Below are 23,635 nucleotides of genomic sequence, written 5' to 3' on the forward strand. Positions count from 1 at the left end.
AAGTTACTGCCTTGGTCAGATTTGATCTGGCGTACGGCTCCACGTATAGCAATGAAGCAGCGCAGTCCAATTATGAATGAGTCTGTAGATAGATCCTCCAGCATTTCAATATGGATGGCTCTGGAGGAGAAGCAGGTGAAAAGGAGACCATATCGTTTTCGCACACTACGTCCTTGCTTGCTATAGAAGGGTCCAAAGCAATCCATTCCACAGTAGGTAAAGGGTGGAGATGGATTTACTCGCTCTGGAGGGAGATCGGCCATTTTCTGTTCTTCAGTCCGTCTCCGAAGCTTCCGACAAACTACACATCGGCGAAGATAGGATGCAACCGTCCTGCCAATTCCTGGTATCCAGTAACCTCTTGTCCTAATTGCACTGAGAATCATCCCCTTGCCTTGATGTTTGACTTCTTCATGACAGTATGCTATGATCATCCTTGTAACATGATGTTCCTTTGGAATGATGGTAGGGTGTTTAACTGAGAGAGGAAGGTTTGAATCACGGAGTCGACCTCCCACCTTAATCACACCATTGTTGTCCAAGAAGGGGTTGAGGTGATGTAGCTTGTTATGAGGTGGCAGCTGACAACCTTTCTTCAGTAGCCGCACTTCCTCCGAATATGTTTGTCTCTGCAGATCTTTGATGATGAGGCGCTCGGCTTCTTCTCTTTCCTGCACTGTAGAGAGGCCGATTGACTTATCCTTGTTGATCCTTCGAAGAATGCGAGCCACTGCACAGATGGCGCGAGTCCAGGATGAGAACTTTGCCAGCCGATAAGTAAGAGAATCTTGTTCTACAGTTTCCGTGTTTAGAGTCCGTGTTTCCTTAACTTCTGGATCTCCGACTGACAGTTCCGGAGCCACCTCTTCTGAGAGGTCAACTCCCTTTTCCCATAGAAATGCAGGGCCGGTAAACCAGTCCGATGATATTAGCTCATGGACAAAACAACCTCTAGAAGCACGATCCGCAGGATTCTGGTCAGTAGGGACGTATCTCCATTGCCTTTGATTCGTGTAGAGATGTATCTTCTGGATACGGTTGGCTACGAATGTATGAAAACGTCGAGCCTCATTATTGATGTACCCTAGTACAACCTTGGAATCGGTCCAAAAATGCTCTTCAATGTCCGCATATCCAAGTTCTTCCTTCAAAACATTGCTGGTTTTCACAGAGATGACTGCAGCCGTCAACTCTAATCTTGGGATCGTGGTGACCTTTGTTGGGGCGACGCAAGATTTGGCCATGACTAAAGCACAGTGGATGTCTCCTTCTTCATTGCTAAGCCTCAGATATGAACACTGTCCATAGCCAGTAGTGCTTGCGTCGGAGAAGTGATGTAACTCACGTTTAATAACCCTTCCGAAATCTGCCGGGGCATAACTTCGGGGTATATTTATCCTCTCCAAGTTGTTGAGGTCGTTTTTCCATTTCTCCCACCGTGGACGAAGTTCGTTGGTTAGAGGGTCGTCCCAACCTGTTCCATGGCAGCACATCTGCTGCAGCACTTCCTTTCCAATGAGCAAAAAGGGGGCTATGAGACCCAAGGGATCGTACAGGGATGCAACAATGGACAATATGCCTCGACGTGTTGCAGGCTGTTCCTTAAGGTTGGTGCTGATCTTCAGGCAGTCTGATTCGACGTAGCATTGGATACCCAACGCTCTCTCTGAAGGTAAGTTATCAAAGGCAAGGTTGAGGTCTTTAATGTCTGATGCACGTTCAGTTGCTGGTATGCTTACCAGGACAGCTTTGTCATTGGACACAAACTTGTGGAGCCTAAGACCACCCAGGGCAAAAAGTTTTCTGGCTTCTTCTGCTAACTTGATAGCCTTCTCTGAGCTGTCTGTACTTGTGACTCCATCGTCGACATAGAAATTTCTCAGAATGAACTGAGAGCCTAATGGGTATCGGTCTTTATTTTCTGTAGCCAAATGCTTCAATCCGTAGTTCGCACAGCCAGGCGATGAGGCTGCGCCAAAGATATGCACCCTCATACGGTATTCTTGGGGCTGTGCACCGAGATCTCCTTTCTTCCACCAAAGGAAGCGCAGGTAATCCTGGTCTGACTTCTTCACATGAAATTGGTGAAACATTTTCTCTATGTCGCACATCAATGCAGTAGAGTGCAACCGGAAGCGAAGAAGTACACCGTTGAGATTGTTCATCAGGTCAGGACCAGTGAGCAGATGATCATTCAAACTGGTTCCCTGGTACTTGGCAGAGCAGTCGAACACCACGCGCAGTTTGCCTGGCTTCTTGTCGTGGAATACACCGTGATGAGGTATGTACCATTTTTCGCCCTCTTTCCCATCATCGTGGACTTCCTCTGCATCACCCCTTTCTATGACCTCCTCCATGAACTTGATATACTGTTCTTTGTACCCTTCATCCTTTAACAGCTTCCTCTTTAGATGGCTCAGACGTATGACTGCAAGCTGTTTGTTGTCAGGTAAGGTAGGTCTCTCCTTAAAGGGCAACGGCATCTCGTAGTGACCTAGACTGTTCTTTTCGATGTGGTTCTTGAGTTTGTCCAGGAACAGGATGTCCTCCTGAGACACTGGTTTGCCGTCTTCCTTAGCATCCTTAAAGTCAGACTCTAGAATGCGAATGGCATCTGCCGGAGTGACTGGTGGGAGCTCCCTGACTGCAACTCGGAAGCACTGTCCCGCCGTACTTGAGGTGTCGGGGCATGTCGACGTACCACCAACTATGCTCCATCCTAAGTCGGTACGAATTGCATAAGGCTCATCGTCTCCTCCTGATATGACGTCTCTTGGTGCCATTGCTCGTGCGCAGTTATAGCCTATCAATAAACCAACCTCACAGTCCTGTAGAGGTGGAATCTCTTCTATGACCTTGGAGAGATGATTCCACCTTTTAGCTGTCTCGCATGTTGGGATATGGGCTCTGTTTACTGGTATGCAATCCTTGGTATAAGCAGGAGGAAGGTCGATGAGGAGGGAAGAGCGATAACCCCGAACACAAAGCCCTGAGACTCTTTGGCTCTTTACGATCACGTCGCGTCCAATCATCGTAGTTAACTTCAGCTTAACTGGACAGGAATCTGCCTTTAATACATCACTCAGTTCCTGGTCAACAAACGTCGTGTCGCTTTGCGTGTCCAGCAAGGCGTAAACCAGTTTCTCAGTTCCTGTATCCTTTTTTGACACCCACACAGGCACAATCATTGATGTGTTAGTTGGCTGTCCAGTAATCACTGACATTGAAGTTGCAGCAGCCTCCGTTTGGCCGGCATTGCTCAGGATAGTGGTTTCCTGTGGCAGAACTCTTTCCTTCTTTAAATAGTTGTCATCGTGTAAACAAGTGGGATGTTTACCCTTGCACGTGTTGCATGAGTGTCGATGTCGACAGTCTTTTGCACTATGTCCAGGTTTGGTGCAGCCATAGCAGAGCTTATGTTCTCTGACAAAATCTCGACGCTCCTCCAGAGTTTTAGCAATAAACTTGGGACATCCATGTAGTCTGTGTTGATTATTTTGACAGAAGGCACAAGGAGACCTTTCCTTTCCTTTAACTGGCTTGAGCCTCTCGGTGTCAGCCTCAGTCTGTGTGTTTAGAACGCTTGCCTTGTTCCTCTTAGGGTCTCTGCTGCCTTGTTTTGCAGTGCTCGACTCAGAGCTGCGGAGGGCATAAGCTGAGGTGATTGGATTACAAGCAATCTCTGCCTCTGTCGCCATAAATGCGGCGAAGTCCTTAAAACTGGGGAATTCCTTATTGCCCTTTAAGGCTTCAGTAACCTTCCTGTTCCAGTGAGATGCTATCCACTCTGGTAGTTTAAGGATTAGCTTCTTATTCTCTTCACAGTCGTTCAGTATTTCGAGGCTCTTCACATGTGTCATTGCATCTTGGCAAGCGTTTAAGAAATCTGAGAAGTCTCTTAATCCTTCTGCATCTCTTGGTTGGATCTTTGGCCAATCTGTGAGCTTATCTCTGAAGGCTTTCTGTATAATAAAGGTTTGGCCATATCTGTTATCCAGTTTGTTCCACGCATCCTTATAAGCGTCGCTGTCATTCCTATAGAAAGTTCCTTCTAATGTTTTACGAGCTGGGCCGCCTACATACTTCCTCAAGTAATAAAGTTTGTCTGCTGGGGAGATGGCCTTTTTGTCAATAAGTGACATGAATGAAGTTTTCCACTCAATGAACTGAATGGGGTCCCCACTAAATACAGACGGCTCTGGAACTGGAAGTCTATTTAAAGCCATACTGTCTTGTAGGGCTTGGGCAAGGGATGACAAGTTTAGGTCGGGTGGCGATGCTGTGACGGTGGGAGTTGGAGGGTTGATAGCAGGGGGAACATGATGATTTCCCACTGAACTATTAGAGGAATGGAGACTGCCTTCCTGCGAGGCTACCTGGCTGTAGACTTGCAGTTTGGCCCGAGCAGCCCTCAGATTCCTTTCTGCTTGAAGGCGTTCAAGTCTGCGCTTTTCTACTTCCATTTTTCTGTGCTGTTCCTCTATCTTCTCCATTTGTCTCTCTTCTTCCAGCAACCCTTCAAATTCGACTTCCTTAGCAGCTAGCTCTGCTGCTGCATCCGCCTGTTTGAGTGTTAGAGTAGTGCCTTTGTGACTACGGATTGACTTTGTCACTCTAGATGCAGTGGATCCATAGATGGAGCGTGCGTAGCTGTTCTTAAGCAGCTCCCTGAGACGGCAATGTACTTGTTCTGCATCATAATCACCATCGAGATCTGACATTCTCTCGTAGGTAACTTTCATAATTTCGGCTGTAACTGCCTCACAACTGTCAACGTGACGTCTTAATTCTGGAGAAGGTGTAATGTGACTTCGTATTTCAAGGTAAGTGTTTAACACAGTTTCTTTCTCTTTCTCCAAAGAATCCATCAAAGATGCCAGCTCGCCTTTACTAATGTCTGACTTGAGCTGCTCTCTTGACTCTCGGGCTCGAATCTTCCATCTTTCGTACGTTGAGATGAACTTTCTTTCCCTTTTTCTTGCTTCCTCCTGTTGCATTTCGAGCGCCTTTGGAGTTGGGATTTTTGTTCGAGTGGAACGTCGGAGGCCTTCCTTAAGCTCACCTTGTAAGTTGTTCAACGTTTCTTCTCTGCGTTGAATTTCCTTCTCTAAAATTTCTATTTCCGTAGTTTCTGATGTGTCTTCAAGAGACGCCTTAAGCCCTTTGATTTTATTCTGCAGGTCGACTACCTGATGCTCTAGTTCTGCTTGTGAGGAGGGAGTCTCCATTTCCTTCATGTTTATGTTATTTACTTATCTAATTTGCAGGCTTTAGTTAATGAGCTGCTTGTGGTTACTATAACTTAAAGGCTGCATTAACAGAAGGGAGGAGAATCTTTGCACTTTAAACCAAGTTGAAATAGAAGCGGATAACCAACACAACATTGAGAAGAAATGTATAAAATCATAAATGCAACCTGCTAGCTGTTGCAAACTGATGTGGTAAAGTAAACCTCTTATGCTAAACACAGATCAATACACCATTACTATTGTACAGTTACAAATTGAACTAAATGCCCCTCTTTCACCCCCTTTTGGGTCAGTAGAAAGAATGATAAATATACAGTAGTGGTGGTAAATACCAATAAACAAAATTACTTCACTTGTTATTACTTCATGTCCGTTGTGTCTTAATGCAGCAGATGTCCACAGTAGTTGACGACCTTCTCTCTCCCTTTAACCACCACTGATGAGAATGAATGTCCTTTCCTTGTCGATTAGAATGAAATGTTCCATACCTTTTCTGACCGTCACATCAAACCATTAAGCCAGCTGCATGATGATTATAAAGTCTCTGTCTAGAAGACCCATAGAATGGCACTGAGTTGCTCCGTGAAATGTCTTGTCAATCCCAGACAAATAGCAACACAGCTCCGTGACTCGTCCTCGTGGTTCCGTGGTGCAGGATGGCAGCAGGATGATGCGGGGGATGAGCTCTTACTGTAGCATTCCAGCCGGACTTTATTCAGACGATGCACTCAATGATCATTACGGATGGACCATGGTGGGGTATTCCAACCCATTTATTCACAAATTGCCATAGACACATCGTAAGAGCTGTAATCATAACATAAAACAAATAAACATTCACTTGATATAACCACGTTTCTGTTATGCTAATCAATTCACAGAAAAGGCACAGGAGGTGCTAGCATCAGCCTGCTAGATCGCTCATAAACTTATTAACAATCAAGTAATACATTTACAAATTGTCCGAAATGTAAACAACAAGTACAACACACAAACATACCTGTTCGCCTTCCAGCTAGATGCTAATTTTAAGATGGATGGAAAACGATAACCTTCTCATTAATCCTTTCTGCGGCAAGCAGTTGCGGTACGATCTTCCTTCCCGGAAGTTGCCCGTTCCGAATTTCAAAATAAGAGTCTAATCTATATTATAAGGTATAATTCGTTCAGGGATTTAACTATTTGAAAAATATCAAATAAACAAATAATCTGGGTCATTTACAGTGACTCTGTGTGAATTGTAGGCTTAGTTTTCTGCTCTTATTGAATAGGAGTGGCAACTGGTGTTATCTTCTGCTGCTGTGTGGTCAGAGATGCTCTTATGTATAACTTGGTTGTAAGAAATGGTTATTTGAATTAGCGTTGCCTCTATTTCTGCTCAAAGGAGTCCGGTCATTCTCTCCTGACCTCTGGCATTAACAAGACAAGTTTGCCCAGAGAACTGTTTTGGGACTCAAGTGAAGCACAGTGACAGCCATTATCCACAAATGGAGAAAACTTCTCAGGAGTAGCGAGCCTACTAAAATTACTCCAAGAGTAAAATGACAATTCATACAGGAGATCACAAAAGACCCCAACCTAAAAAAAAAAACTACAGGCCACACTTACCTCGGTTAAAGTTCCCGATCCAACAATAAGAAAGAGACTGGGCAAAAATGGCATCTATGGGAGAGTTCAAGGAGAAAACCGCTGCTGACTAAAAGGAACACAAAGGCTCGTATCACATTCGCCAAAAAAAAACAAACATCTTGATGATACCCAGGACTTTTGGAAAAATATAACGTGCACTGACATGAGAATTATTTGGGAGTGTTACATCCCTTAACATCTGGCATAAAACTTACACAACATTCCAAAAAAGAACATCATACCAAAAGTCAAACATTGTGGTTCTGTGATGGTCTGGGGCTGCTTTGCTGTGTCAGGACCTGTAATTGCTGGAGTTTGGGCCCTGATGCTCAGGCACACTTGGGTTATGGAACAGGACAACAGGTCCACCATAATTGGAGATTATGTATTGGAATTTCAGGAGCGGGACCACACGCTCCTTCCGGTTGTCAGGTTCCCACAGTACTGCAAGCTGATCATTCTAGTTTACGTGCCCCACCCTCCCTCCCACCTTATTCTCAATTCTTTAACTTCTTTATTTCTATTTAGTACATGGGGATCTGCCCGGCCCGGGAGCCGTCACCAGTCCCCTCTGAGGCCTTCCTCAAACCACAGCTCAATTCATGTCCAAGCATTCACCTTTACTTACTAAAACGCTGTCAAACCTAAAATGAGGACGTGGGCCCAGCTAGTGAAATGGCTCATAAAGCACAAAATGAAGGTTGTAAACACAAGGTTTGTGTGCCGGTTTCTGTGAAAGAAACGATCAAGGAGAATTAAAGCAAAAATAATTTGAGCTCTTTTTGCCATTGTTTTATGACAGATAATTATGTTTCTTTTAGACACAATATTATACCTACTGCCTCAAAAGACAATAATAAATCATTAAAATCGGGAACCTCACAGGCAGGATAATTAGTAGCTTTGTTTACAGTACATCGAGTGCAAACACTGTAGAGAGGAGGGAAATAAGTCGTGTGCACAGTGCACATTACATCTCTTTGCGCTTAATTAGAAATGAGATTACAGGAGACAGAGAATAAATACCATAGGGGGATTTGCTCCCATGGATGTGCAGGGAGAAACATTTACCTATAGATTAAACTCCATCATCCATTTCATGTGAATCTTTTAAAACACATCTAGTGACTGGAACAGCTCTACGTTATCCATTCCTTCATTAAATGTACAGGAGACTACATCACAAAGTCACTAGAAAAAGAGTAAAAGACATTTCACGTATGAAGTTTATTTTGTGTTCTCTTAACAAATGTTTTTTTTTATAATGATGGTTAATTATGTAATCAGCCTATAAAACACTAAATCCCAGAGTTCAAATATTCCACTATATATCCTGAAACATCCAGCTATTATAATGCATAAGGCAGAGGACGTGCAGTTTGATTTTGAATGTTTTTCTTTTTTAATTGAAATCGTTTGAGGTCTTTAGAGGATCACAAGAAAATATCATGTGTCAAGTGTGAGCAGTATAATACACGGGCAGTTATGATGATCTTCAGGAAGCGACACAGCAACTGACACCTTGCTGATATTCAGAAACAGTACAATCTCAGGTTGAAGGTTCTTCATATAGCAGCTCTACCAGCACCACTTATCAGTTAATATATTCAGAATCTCTGATTTGTTCATCTGTTTAATGAATTATTTACCTCCACTTATAGAAAGCCAAAATGTATTAACATTTTCCTGCGCTGTGGTTTACCGGCTCACACATTACCACAGTGTTCCTCCTTTGTATGAACATTATTACCATTAATATTGAGCAGATATTGTATTGAACTTATAGTTTCCCATCCTTCATGAATTGTCACCAATCTAAAGCTGTATGTTGCAGATGCTCCCCTCCTGGCTTTTGTTGTAGAATTTTGGCCAGGTATTGAAGAGGGGATTTCCCTGCTGCTCAAACACAACACTCCTTCGATTTCCTCAATCTTTCTTTTAAGGGTCATTTTGTATTTGTTGACGTCATGGTGAAAGAATCAATTCAAATCACATTTTAGGATGAAAGAAATAAGTTTGAGATTCTGATTTCCTTCATTACACCTGCAGCCACAGTGCAACAGTTTTAGTACTGCAGAATTTAAGATTTGGTCTTTAAGTGAAATTGATGTGGGGTTGATGTGGTGATTTTCTCTTCTCTTATTTCTTTAACACTTTAAAGGTATAGTCAGTCGTTTTTTGAGCTTTAAGGTTCTAAGGGTATTGTTATAAATGTACACCGATTACTGTAATTACATCTTCTAACAAATCGATGGGTTCTCATAAGGTGTTTGTGTGAATGCATGCAAATTTCAGTGATAGTGAGGCACTGTTATAACGTTACAGCTGGGATTCATTTGATGGTGTGACTACGGTGTAACTCAACAAACTGCACAAGCCAATTCATTTTTAGTTATATAGTTTTATTTATATAGCACCAAATTAATTAATTTATTGATTGATTGATATATTAATTAAATTATTTTTATAGTGCCTAATTACACCAAGGAGTGTGTCCTATAGGCTAGACCAGCTAATTTCACAATGTGACTTCCAGCCTTCACAGTTATCGAAGGATGCATCCCCTGAATTGGGACAAGTATGGGATAGACAGGCAGAGGGCTGACTAGAGATTAGAGACAGGTTAGCGAAGGAGCTAAAGGTGCAAACCGAACCAAAAACTAAAGCAAGAGAGAAAAGTGACTATCAAAAAAACAGAAAATGTAAAATAAGCGACATGGAGATGCTGAAAAATGAGAAATCAAGTGGTAAACGTGAATTAACTAATTCAGGGGGGAGAAAAGACAGGCACTGACATAATGGAGGGAAAGGAAAACAAGGAAACAGAGGAGTCTATTAATAAAGACCAAAAAAAACACTCACTCACACACAGACACAAATGCAAACCCCTAAAGTAACATTGAACAACAATAAAATTTAACAGCAATCCAAACATAAAACCACAAAGGTTAACTGGTCAGATAACAATAAAGTAGAGAATCAGACTCAATAACATCACAAGAAACAAAGCTCAATAGTAGAATAATAAAGAAACTAAAACAGAAATAAAAAAAAACATCAACAGGCAGAAAATCAAAACTCCAAACACTAGAAGAACAATAAAAGAGAAGCGGAGCTACAAACAGTTTAACTAGGAATCAGGCACTCCAAAACAACACAAAACCCTAGGGCCATGACACAGGGATGTTTTTACAAACTTTACTGACTGTGTCTCTTTGTCTGAGTGCAATCTACCACTCCAGAATGCTACAGAGCAGCCTGTTAAAGTGTTGGTTTCGACTTAATTCAATGATGCCTAAATGATTAAATTTTTTCATAGACGTCATGCCCCCCCCCCTTTTTTTTTTTTTTTCTTGGAGATTGGAGCTGGCTCTACTTAGCACATAACTACTCTGGACTTGTTTTTGGAAGTGCTTGCTGCAGCAATAGAGATAAGTCTATAACAAGTGCTGACCTCAGTGGTGACTCCCTGCGCCTGGTTCTTCCTGTTAAAAGGGAGTTTTTTCTCCCCACGATTGCACAGGGCTTTCTTATAAGGGATTTACAGTAAGTTACAGGTCATGTTCTCCCTTTAGTGTTGCACAGTCTTTACCTTGTAAACTGCTACTATACAAACTGAATTAAAAAATATGTTGAATTTAATTGAATTTAGTATTTTTATAACAGCAATTATTTGTAACTTACTGTCTTATAAGAATAGAAGATGTGAAACATGTCACGTACTGTATAACAAAGTTGTCCATTCATCTGTCAACACTCAAAGGTTTGTTTCATCTCGCTGTTGTTCACAGTTCATAGAATCTTATTTGCACTTCATTGCTTCGCGCTCTATCCCCTTCCCTCATCAAAATCCTTGTTATTCTTGTGACGCTGGCAAATGTTAATTATTAGTGATTTTTGGATGAGTTGACGAAGTTGAATGTGGCGCGTCCGTGCATTGTAGAAGCCACAGTGGTGACATAAGCATTTCATTTCCGTCTTTTGTGGGTAGACACAAACAGAAGCATTACATAATCAAGTATATTATGGAGGATGATTATGTTAAAACAGTGTGTTTTCTCCTGTTGGAGTTTCATGCATATCAATGCGTTTGTGTGTGTCTTTCTGTTTTTTAGATGTTTCTGGTGGCATTGTCCTTTGCCTACTTCGCAAAGGCTCTGTCGGGGAGCTACATGAAGAGCACAATAACCCAGCTCGAGAGGCGCTTTGACATCCCTAGTTACCTAATAGGTGTCATTGACGGGAGCTTCGAGATAGGTGAGTAGGCCTGCCTGTGACTGCTGTTATTTTGTTGTTCTATTTGTAGCCTCTGTGTCATGGGCTCCCCTCGCTTCTCCCGTTCTGTCTTTGGGGCGAAAATATGAATGGGTCATCAAGATATTCAAGCTTCAGATAAAAGATTCATCAGAGTTCCCAGAAGAGGACAGAGGGGTGTGTTTGCGTGTTTGTGTGTCTGTGTGCGTAGATGATGAGTCATAATGTTGAGCAAGGACATAAGCTGAGGTCCTAGCTGTTTTTAAGCTATGGAAAGCCACATTCTAAAATTTGAAAGATGTTGTTATGCAATATTTGTTTAGTGCACTTGTTAATGGGCTACAAAAACACTGACCCTTCACACAATATAAAATCAGCTGGGATGGAACTCCAACATAAATCATATGCATTCAATTGATTTCCTAAATGCTATTTAACAAGACATGAGAGTCAGGTCACATCAGAGTACTGGCAGGGACTAGAAAGATAGCTCATATTTCTCCCAGAGTAGGATCAAAACTTTCCTTTTTGTTAAAGGATATAGATAGGGCTGGACCCTGAATCTTTCCTTAGTTACACTGTAATAGGCTTATGCTGCTGGGGGCTCCCTCCCTTTTTACTGGAAGAAACTTCTGGAAGGCTCAGGGAGGGGTAGCTATCTAACATGACTAGTCAGGGGTGAGAGGAAGACAAAGTTCAGTCACTTAAATCACATTTCTTCCATTTGAATTTCAGCTTGACTTGTTTTACAAGCTCAGAGTTACTACTAGGAAAAGTCACAGATGTACTTTGAAACAGTATATCAGCACACAGGCTCATCATTTAGGAACTCCCAAAACAGAAGTGATCATTTACGGCGCTCTTTTTAAAGAGAAACTCAATGAATTTTACAAATCAGAATGTGTGCTGAAGAGGTCATAATACATTTATTGAGAAGTTGTAAACACCCTTTCAAGCCTCAAGAGCAAGAAATGTGTGGATGTGAAAATATGATGTTAGAAAAAAATGAGTTCTTTGTATTTTAATCATATGGTAATAATAGGATCATCTGTAATACATTTTTCAGTCAAAATTCAGTCCGAGTAGTGTTACAGCATGCATACAATGACCACTGTATATACTGTTATCAGGTTGTTCTCCAATGGTCCACTTACCAATTTCTGGGGCAGTTATATAAGTCTAATCCATTCATCTGAAGCCTCTTGTAGGTTATAAATTATACATGGCTTGCAGTGCAGACTCAGTCCCAAAGAAACATGCTATAGAAACAGGCTACAGAAGATAAAAGTCATTGTGTTACAGTGGGAGACAATAGTAATGAAGAATAATTAGCATCTATGATCTGCAGCATTGCGGGTCGCACATGTGTGTGAACCCTGGTAGTCTGCCGGAGGAGAAGATGGTGATGGCACCTTGGGTGGAGTCGATACGGAGTATCCTGATTCTCTCCATCTCCTGTGAAAGCTGCTGGTCTCATGTGGCTTAGGCAACAGGCTTTTTCTATAGGACTGTTGCCAGGGTAACATAGAGGCAGAGCAGGGCACTGTGAAGAGGAAAGAAAAGGGAAAAAGGACAGTGCAAGGAACAAGAGAGGACAACAGAGGGGGTGTGTGAGGGGGTCGGGGAGGAAATAAAGAATAATAAAAAAGGGAAGCAGAGAGTGATAGTAATAGATGCTGATCTTCAGAGAGATCATGCCTGCAAGATGAGCTCAGGTGACTGACTATACGTACATACACATACTACGCTACATGAACCATTCTTAGTTTGTCATCTTCATGCGTTGAGCAGCCGGCAGCGCTGATATATTCCTCTATAAACTTGTTTAGCTTCAAGCTCACCTCTGTATCCCTCTGTCTCTCACTTTTAACAGGTTTTGGGAAAACAAATCTGTTACTAGATAAAACTTAGATACCCATAATCCATTGATGAATCTACGAGTATAATAAGGACTGCGCTATGAGAGGCATGTGGTTATTTTCTTTAGAAGGCACTACTGCAAAAAGTGATAAGTATTGTAGGATACTATGTAAGATGAGATTTCTTCACCACTACACCACCCCATTTAAAATGGAGTTTCCATGTCACTGATCGTGGGCAGAATGCGCTAAAAAAAGGTGGCAGCAGGGAGCCTTGTTTAATTTTTCTGTCATGTTTGCTACTGCGTGCTGTAAATTCTTCTCTCAAAGTAAGATCTCACGCCACTTGAGCAACTAGGATTTCCGCATGAAAAATTAATGCATCACCTTACTCTGACTCATTTAAATGTCACGCATGCTATTATAACATCTACTGACTCTATAGTATAGGATAAATATTTTACTTTTACTGCATGGAAAATAATCGCCTCGGCCTTTTCCTTTATGATTTGTATCTGTACAGGTACAGAAAGCAAGTTAAAAAAAAGACCTTGCTAATTTTATTCTCAGCACGCAGAGCCACATATGAACCAAACACTATCAAAAACCCCATAAAAAAACAATCCCAAGCTAGTGCATGGAGGCAATGATGTGGTTTTTCCCCCATGTCTGTGCTTTCTGCTCTAAATCAATGATATTTCTTGCTCAAACTTTCCAGGCAACTTACTGGTGATAGCTTTTGTCAGTTACTTTGGAGCCAAACTCCACAGGCCAAAGATCATTGCAGTGGGCTGTGTATTGATGTCCATCGGCACCTTCATCATAGCTCTGCCTCATTTCATCATTGGTCGGTGAGTAATCCCAACTAACAGGTCTGTTTGCTCTTTGACTTTAACCATAACCCTAATAGCAGATATTAATTATTGTATGAAAGACTCAAATAATCAATTAATGTTATTCATTTTTGTCAGGTGATGACTTGGGATAGTTTTAGTAACTGTGGAAATAAATGTCATGGTTATTTTGGAATTTTAATGATTTTTGTAACTGTTTTTTATTTCTAATAAGAAATGAGTGTACATGTTTGAATTTATTTTGCAGTTTGTCTAATCCACACAGGCTCAAAATTATAAATACGGTAATTTAAATATTTTAATAAGGGATACTGAAGGTTCTGCAGTGTTTTTTAACTTGATGAGGGCAATACCTGTTGACTTCTCGTTAGTGATGATGGTGTACTGTGACTGGCAGTTTGTTTTTTCCCAGCATAGAAAAAGGATTTTCTTGACAACAGTCATTGGACTGACTAAAACTCAAAACAATGGGAATGTCAAAGGAACTCAGTGAAGATCCAAGAGGGAGAACTTTCGATTTATACAAGTTGGGAAGGTCTCTTTGAGACATTTCTAAAATAATTGCATATTCCAGATCATCAGGTCAAACAATTGTATGCAAGTACAAGTAATTCAGTGTATTACCACTTTACCAAGGCCTACAAGAAGACCCAAACCGTCACCCTTAAATAAGAGGAAATTGCTTATGATGTTTAGGAACAACCCAGTGACCACCAAGACTCAAACCTTCCATGAACTGGAAACTGATGGAACACCATCACTGTGCACAGCGAAAAAGCTTTTTACGTCTCTGTGGACTGAGAGAGTGCTGACCACGAAGAAGCCTCGCTTCAAAATTGACACCTCCAAGTTTGACACCTCCAAGTTTGACTGGAATTTGTAGCTGCTCACATGTACAAGCCAAATGACTTCTGGAGAAAAATGTTACGAGCTGAAGAGACAAAGATTGAGCTTTTTGACCACTATGACACAAGGCATGCTTGGAAGAGTAAACATGAGGCTTTCAAACCTAAGAACACTGTACTGGCTCTCACGCATGGTGGTGGTCACATCATTCTCTGGGACTGTTTTGCTGCTAGTGGTGTTGATACAAACCACAACCCTATTAAAAATGTGTGGACTGTGCTTAAAAACCAGGTAAATGCCAGAAAACCAGCAAGTATAAACTTGCTAGTCAAGAAGAGTGCTCAAATATCCAGCTAGAATTATCCCAGGAGCTTGTTGACGGCTGCCACAAATATCTGGATGAGGTGCAAATGATATTTAACCAAATATTATTGGAGTGTATGAATATATTTGAGCATATATGTATACTTTTACTCTGTGTGGATTAGAGAAAATCCAAAATAAAGTTCTTGTTTTTTAAAATCATTAAATATGCTGCAAATATTTCCACCGTGGAAAAAGAACAGTTCAAAAATAATTAAAGACCCCATCACATCCATGCCCATGATGAGTGTGTGGAAAATCCGGAGGACAGCTGCGTATGCGCTTGCTATATAGGGAGTGCAGAATTATTAGGCAAGTTGTATTTTTGAGGAATAATTTTATTATTGAACAACAACCATGTTCTCAATGAACCCAAAAAACTCATTAATATCAAAGCTGAATGTTTTTGGAAGTAGTTTTTAGTTTGTTTTTAGTTTTAGCTATTTTAGGGGGATATCTGTGTGTGCAGGTGACTATTACTGTGCATAATTATTAGGCAACTTAACAAAAAACAAATATATACCCATTTCAATTATTTATTTTTACCATTGAAACCAATATAACATCTCCACGTTCACAAATATACATTTCTGACATTCAAAAACAAAACAAAAACAAATCAGCGACCAATATAGCCACCTTTCTTTGCAAGGACACTCAAAAGCCTGCCATCCATGGATTCTGTCAGTGTTTTGATCTGTTCACCATCAACATTGCGTGCAGCAGCAACCACAGCCTCCCAGACACTGTTCAGAGAGGTGTACTGTTTTCCCTCCTTGTAAATCTCACATTTGATGATGGACCACAGGTTCTCAATGGGGTTCAGATCAGGTGAACAAGGTGGCCATGTCATTAGTTTTTCTTCTTTTATACCCTTTCTTGCCAGCCACGCTGTGGAGTACTTGGACGCGTGTGATGGAGCATTGTCCTGCATGAAAATCATGTTTTTCTTGAAGGATGCAGACTTCTTCCTGTACCACTGCTTGAAGAAGGTGTCTTCCAGAACTGGCAGTAGGACTGGGAGTTCAGCTTGACCTCAACCCGAAAAGGCCCCACAAGCTCATCTTTGATGATACCAGCCCAAACCAGTACTCCAACTCCACCTTGCTGGCGTCTGAGTCGGACTGGAGCTTTCTGCCTTTTACCAATCCAGCCACGGGCCCATCCATCTGGCCCATCGAGACTCACTCTCATTTCATCAGTCCATAAAACCTTAGAAAAACCAGTCTTGAGATATTTCTTGGCCCAGTCTTGACGTTTCAGCTTGTGTGTCTTGTTCAGTGGTGGTCGTCTTTCAGCCTTTCTTACCTTGGCCATGTCTCTGAGTATTGCACACCTTGTGCTTTTGGGCACTCCAGTGATGTTGCAGCTCTGAAATATGGCCAAACTGGTGGCAAGTGGCATCTTGGCAGCTGCACGCTTGACTTTTCTCAGTTCATGGGCAGTTATTTGGCGCCTTGGTTTTTCCACACGCTTCTTGCGACCCTGTTGACTATTTTGAATGAAACGCTTGATTGTTCGATGATCACGCTTCAGAAGCTTTGCAATTTTGAGACTGCTGCATCCCTCTGCAAGATATCTCACTATTTTTGACTTTTCTGAGCCTGTCAAGTCCTTCTTTTGACCCATTTTGCCAAAGGAAAGGACGTTGCCTAATAATTATGCACACCTGATATAGGGTGTTGATGTCATTAGACCACACCCCTTCTCATTACAGAGATGCACATCACCTAATATGCTTAATTGGTAGTAGGCTTTCGAGCCTATACAGCTTGGAGTAAGACAACATGCATGAAGAGGATGATGTGGACAAAATACTCATTTGCCTAATAATTCTGCACTCCCTGTATTACTAGTACTTAATCTGTTATTTAGAGCATCATGGGTCAGCCTATACCAGCATGTTGCCTTTTCATTAAGCACTTTCCTTTCTTCTTTCACAAATGCACATAGTCACATGTAACTGTACAAACGTCCCTCCCAGCACAAGTTGAAGCTATAACTAGTTTGAATGAGTATTTTTGTCTCTGTCGCTGATCTGAACTGTTTGAATTTTGTGAACAGCTATGAGTTTGAGACATCAGTGCGGTGGGTAGTGAACTCAACTCTTAACCCCTCTCCGTGTCGGCCAGACTCACTAGCAAACCTGACAGAAGACGGTACACTACCTCAAGTGCCAGCCTCAGGTTTGTGCTGACACACACACACACAAACACACACTTGTGTAAATAAAAAATATGTCTAATTGTACTTGTCTTTTGCTCAAGGTTGTGAAGGCGAGTCCAACCTGTCCATGTGGATCTATGTGCTCCTTGGAAATGTTTTGCGCGGGATTGGAGAGACACCTGTTCAGCCTCTGGGAATCTCGTATATAGATGATTTTGCCACTGAGGAGAATGCTGCACTTTATGTTGGTAAGAAAAACATCACCTAGTGGTAGAGATACATTTGCTCTTACCTATTTTGACTGACATACTGCAGATGCACAACCAGAGAGAATCCCACATTGCGATAGATTTGAAAACTGAACGATATGTAGCAGATGTTTTGGTTATTTCTGTGGGAAGAAAGTCATGGGGGAGATAATCTATGGGCTTTATCTGCAAATCACTGATGACTTTCCTGCAGCATTTTATCATAGTTCCTAAGTCAGAGGTAGCAACTATGTGCTCAGACATGTTGTGGTTCAATTCTGGTGCCAACTTTTTGGCATGGGCAACAGTCTGTGCAGGTAGAGAACATGAAACTTGTTCTAGACTGTAAACCTGCACTGCATCAAAGGTAAGTTATGTGCATTGGATGTGCTACCAGGGCTAATGCCAAAGCCAGTGTTCTATTTCTACATTTACAGAAAATGATACTCCTCTGCACCGAAATTAGGTAGGATCTTCTTTTGCCCGTGCTTCACCTTTCCACAAGTTTCAACTTGGTAGTTTTTGCATAAACTTGCTCGAGGACAGAGAGACAGACACACAAACGAGGCAGCTCCTATCATTTAGCCAATAAATGCTCAGCTACAGTTCAGATGTAATAGTTAACACAGCCTTTGTTTGAACACATTATTAGCTCAGAACAATGTGAGGGTAGCAGAAAGTTCTGATTTTCTCTAAAGGAGAAAAAAGGTGATTTAAGTGACTTTGAACTGCTGGTCTGCTGAGATTTTCCTGCACAACCATGTGCAGAAGAGTTCAGAAGAGAATGACCAAACTGTTTTCAGGAAAGGAACAGTAACTCTGATAACCACCCATTACAGTCAAGGTATGCAATGTCACTGGGCAATTTTGCATATGAGCACCTCTGAATGCACAGTGCGTCAAACCTTGAATGAGATGGACCACACTGGTTATCACTTCTGTTTGCTGAGAACAGGAAACTGAGGCTACAGTTTGCCCAGGCTTACCAAAATTGGACAACAAAAGATTGGAAAAAAGCTGCCTGGTCTAATGAGTCTCGATTTCCAGTGCAACATGCAGAGGTTAGAGTCAGAATGTGGTGTAAACAACATGAAAGGAGGGTGGTGGTGTAATGATGAGGGGGATATTTTCTTGGCACACTATGTCTATCCTTTTATGACCACAATGTACTCATCTACTGATATCTGACTGTTTTATATGTCATGTGTCTCTTTTGGCATGACTGTCACATCCTAGGTTGTGTGCAGACCATTTCAGTGGTTGGCCCTGTGTTTGGTTATCTATTGGGCTCCCTTTGTGCCAAAATCTATGTGGACATTGGATTTGTAAAAATGGGTGAGTTTCATACTAACACATTTTTTAAATTGTTATTATGAGGCTAGACTGTCTACACAAATCGCTGCCATTAACACCATGACTCTGATTATTATCTGAGTGACTGTGGAATATTAAAAGTCCCTCGATTCATCTTTTGGTTTAATTATTGTTGCTGATATCATAAAAAAAACAACGGTGCCACAATAGCTGATAAGAGTTGATAAACATTAAAGGGTGAGCCCCAGCTAACAGTCAGATGTTAAAATAAAATCATAATAATAAGCACCATCACCGTTAGGAAAAAGCTAGAGGTGGATAAAATGTTTTGTACCCATTAAAATAAATCATATTTGACTGTGGTTTAGGGTCCTAAGGCCAGATCCACAAAACTATGCTGACATGGTTGTGTGTACACAAAAAGACAGAATGTTTTCTGTTTTAATAAATTGTAATCATACATAGCCTGATATGCTTTTCCACAGTTAAATGAATATACAAATGCCCCCAGATAAACATCTGCAACTGAAACTGACTTGTGCAACTGCAGAACAGTTGGCTTTGCAGACAATTGGGGTTGTGGCTATTTATTTTACTGATTTATAATGTTTATTTTTAAATGATGAACGTGATAATATTTCTACACATATATCTACATATGAGTGAGCAGAATCTGTAGCAGAGGGATGACATTTCCTGCACTGGAAGCTTTCAGTTCTATGGACCAATACATGTTTGAGCAAACTTTGGCTGCTTTGGTTGTATCCAGGCAAACAATGCAAATAAAAAGCCCACTGTGTAAAATAGGTAATTTAACATGTTAATACCTCAAAACAAACAAGTGATAAAAAAGGGTTTGTAAACAACGAGCAGCAAATGTCAGCAAATCTTTTGATAGTTTCTGGCCCTAGAAATATTGCCAGTCACCCCCAGAGGCTGAGTCAGCAGACTCTTGGTTGGTTTCTTACATTGTGAGACTAATGGCTAATCAGCATTATTGCTCGATTTTAAATGTCAAAAAGATAATCGGTCTCAAATTGCAAGACTGAAAGAAACATTAGGCTAATTTTAGGACTGTGGGGGAAAAAAAGCTAAGGTTAAATTTGAATTTTGTGCTGAAATCTTAATTTAAATAATTATAAAGCTCATTACTCATTAGCATTATAAATGAAGTCTGATTGCTGAAAAGTTGCCAATTTAAAAAAGCCATGGGATTACATTTCTTGGTTTATACTGAATCTTTTTTTTACATTTCACCTGCATGCAGCTCACTCTATAAAACTCTATTTTTACCTGATCTAAAGTATCCACATTGTTACTGTACCATTTTTCGAAAAAGCAGCAATGTCTAAAGCAGCAGTGTCTAAAATTGCATTACCACTTTTTTGTGCACATGCATTGTTTATACGCTTAAACTCTGATACTGTGCACAGAGACTGAGACTTAAATACAACAGGGCCATTGTTAATGTTATTTGTAACACCTGTTGCCTGACTTCCTTTGGAGCTCAAATATCTGCTGTGAAAAAGAGTTTTTCATTCATAAAACTGAGGCCTGATGTTATCGGGAAAAAATGGCTCACATTCGTTGCGTGCACAATTCTAAACAGAGCAGGTGTACAGGATTAGCATCACTTAGGTAATGAGGCCAGCTGAGGAAGAAGAGGGACAAAGCCCTCTGGTCGGCAAGAAAGACTGAGAGAAAGAGACAGAACAGAACAGAACAAAGAAAAGGGGACAGCAGGAAAAAGCTAAAAGGAAAGTAGCCTTTAACAAAAAAAGGAGAAGAAAAATATAGAGTTTCAGATCAATTAAAAACACACAAAGGAGTAAACACGTGTTCGTCGGCACTGGATTTTGTTATTATTATTCTTAATCTAAAAAAATAACATTAGTTTCTATAGTTTTCCTATGCTGCATAATACATGTTCATAACAAAGTAACAAAAAAAACCCCAACAAAAAATAGCTTGAGTAAAAATATCAATCAGTACCATAAAGTACGTCATTTTCAGACTGGACACACAATCTGAGTGCTTAGAATAGATGAAAATCAGAAAACTAGTAGAATGAATAATACATGTACCTTGTTTTCAGAAAGCATTACTTAACTTTCATCTTCTTCCAAAACATAGAGACCATCACCATTACCCCATCAGATTCCCGCTGGGTGGGGGCCTGGTGGCTGGGTTACCTCATAGCTGGGGTTATCACCCTTCTTTCTGCTATCCCATTCTGGTTTCTGCCCCGCTCACTACCCGTGTCCAGGCCAGAGGTCCCAGAGAAGTGCACACCAGAGCAGACGAGTTTCATCAAAGGCTCTCCCCTTCTGAAGCACAAGTACTCAGCAGATGAACACACTAGCTTTATAGAGATGGCCAAAGGTAAGGAAGTCTATAGGTTATTGGGTGTGATGTTTTTATATATGTCATATGTGGAAAACAATGTTTCTCAGAGCACATTGTATTTGGGATTAACACTTCACAAACTTGCAGTAATAACACATTTTCTTTGTGTTAAAGTGAGTACAAGCCGCATTTTAGATGAAGAATTGCTTATACATCATATTGCCAAAAGTATTCACTCACCTGTCCAAATCACTGAATTCAGGTGTTCCAGTTATTTCCATGGCCACAAGTGTATAAAACCAACCTTGACATGCAAACTGCTTCTACAAGTATTTGTGAAATCATGGGTCGCTCTCAGGAGCTCAGTGAATTCCAGTGTGCTGCCGTGATAAGATGCCACCAGGGAATGACAGCAACTCAGCCACTTAGTGGCACGCCATATAAAATCACAGAATAGGGTCAGTGGATGCTGATGCATGTACTGCGCAGAGGTCACCGAATTTCAGGTCAGAGTGAATCTTTACAGACCTCCAAACTTCATGTGGCCTTCAGCTTAGATCAAGAACAGTGCATAGAGAGCTTCATGTAATCGGTTTGCATGGCCATGGTTACATAACTAAGCGCAATGCAAGTTGTTGGATTCAGTGGTCTAGAGCTTGCTGCCACTGGACTGTAGAGCAGTGGAGACACGTTCTCTGGAAGCACAAATCATGCTTCTCCACCTTACAATGGACAAGTCTGGGTTTGGTGGTTGCCAGGAGAACAGTATTTGTCCGGCTGCATTGTGGCAAGTGTAAAGTTTGTTGGAGGAGGATTATGGTGTTTTTCAGGAGTTTGGCTTACCCCTTTAGTTCCAGTGAAAGGAGCTCTTAATGCTTCAGAATACCAAGACATTTTGGACAGTTTCATGCTCCCAACTTTGTGGACACAGTATGGGGATCGCCCCTTCCACATGTGCATAAAGATATGCCTGCACAGAGTCCTGACCTCAACTTGACAGAACGCCATTGGGATGAATTAGAGCGGAGACTGCGAGCCAAGCCTTCTCGTCCAATATCAGCGAAAATTGGTCAAAAGTTCCCATAAACACTACCTTACCTTGTGGACAGCCTTCTCAGAAGAGTTGAAGCTGTTATAACTGCAAAGGGTGGGCCAGTATCATAATAACCACATAGCATAACACACACACACACACACACACACACACACACACACACACACACACACACACACACACACACACACACACACACACACACAAAACACAATAATCACTTAAGTTCATATGTGTATGAAGGTAGATGAAAAAATAGTTGAGGCGATATAGTGTACCTGATGCATCACTGCCTTTGCATATTGCTATGTTTTTTGGCATATTACATCAATATGCCGACAATGTACACTCTGTACAATATAAAAAAAGTGGAGGCTCTTATCAAAACTTCACTTGCACAGCTTTATTATCCCTTTGAAAACTAAATGAATTTATACAGTGCAGCTCACCACTACGTCATCAAGACACTGAATCAGCTTTATGTCACGACTTAGAGAGTTATTGCTTATTTTGTGCTGATGTTAATGGCAGAGAAGGTTTGGAGATGTTAACAGTACCACGTTTGAATCCAGCGAGCTCTTTAAAAAGACTGGTTCTTTCAAAAAAGGCTCTAAATACATCCTGCTCAGCTAGGAATTTGATTTTAAACACCTGTGGTAATGGGACAGAAAACACCTGAATTCAAAGAGGTGCGACCCAAATACTTTTAGCCATATACTGTATGTATTGCATATTTTTGTCTTCCTACCTTCACCTCCAAACAGTCGCAGCAGATGACTGCCCCCCTCCCTAAACCTGGTTCTGCAGGATCTTTCTTCCTGCTTAAAGGGAGTTTTTCCTTCCTGCTGTCACCAACTGCTTGCTCATAGGGGGTCATGTGATTGCTGAGGGTTTCTCTGTATTATTGAAGGGTGCCTGCCTTACAATAAAGCACCTTGAGGTGGCTATTGTTGTGATTTGGTGTTATATAAATAAAATTGAATTAAAATGAATTTTAACTCATCTGTATTTTTGACTCCACAGACTTCATTCCAACCCTGCGAACGCTGCTGGCACACCCAGTCTATCTGGTCTACCTGTGCGTGACAATCATTCAGCTGAACTCTCTCATCGGCATGGTCACTTACAAGCCCAAATACATTGAGCAGCACTTCAGACAATCAGCTTCAAAGGCCAACTTTCTGATGGGTATGGTACATGTTTCATGAACATTGTGCCGTTATATAAATTATTAGTGTGTTACACTTGAAAATGATCACAGACGACTAGGGAAAGCTTTCCAGCTTGTTTCATATTGTATGGGAGAAAAAGGACTCGGACGTCCCTTGTTTGATCAAATGAATTCTAGCGTCAAGTATGGAAACGGCGTTATAATGCAGGAATCATGTGTTTAACATGGTAATTATTACAGATTTATGGGCTTTCTGTCCATTCAGCGTTACCCTCCTCCTTC

General features: G+C 41.2%; 1 protein-coding gene across 1 annotated transcript in view; it reads left to right on the forward strand.

Moving 5' to 3' along the window:
- Nucleotides 1-23,635, forward strand: part of LOC308401625 (solute carrier organic anion transporter family member 1C1-like) — a 46,927-nt gene that overhangs the window by 10,885 nt on the left and 12,407 nt on the right. The window contains exons 3-9 of the mRNA XM_080889907.1: nucleotides 10,994-11,135; nucleotides 13,710-13,842; nucleotides 17,119-17,240; nucleotides 17,322-17,468; nucleotides 18,705-18,803; nucleotides 20,916-21,164; nucleotides 23,206-23,370. Coding sequence (XP_080746033.1) covers nucleotides 10,994-11,135; nucleotides 13,710-13,842; nucleotides 17,119-17,240; nucleotides 17,322-17,468; nucleotides 18,705-18,803; nucleotides 20,916-21,164; nucleotides 23,206-23,370 — 1,057 coding nt within the window. The remainder of the gene's footprint in view (nucleotides 1-10,993; nucleotides 11,136-13,709; nucleotides 13,843-17,118; nucleotides 17,241-17,321; nucleotides 17,469-18,704; nucleotides 18,804-20,915; nucleotides 21,165-23,205; nucleotides 23,371-23,635) is intronic.

This window comes from Rhamphochromis sp. 'chilingali' (genome assembly GCF_963969265.1).
Source record: "Rhamphochromis sp. 'chilingali' genome assembly, chromosome: 8".
In the NCBI taxonomy this organism is placed as follows: Eukaryota; Metazoa; Chordata; class Actinopteri; order Cichliformes; family Cichlidae; genus Rhamphochromis; species Rhamphochromis sp. 'chilingali'.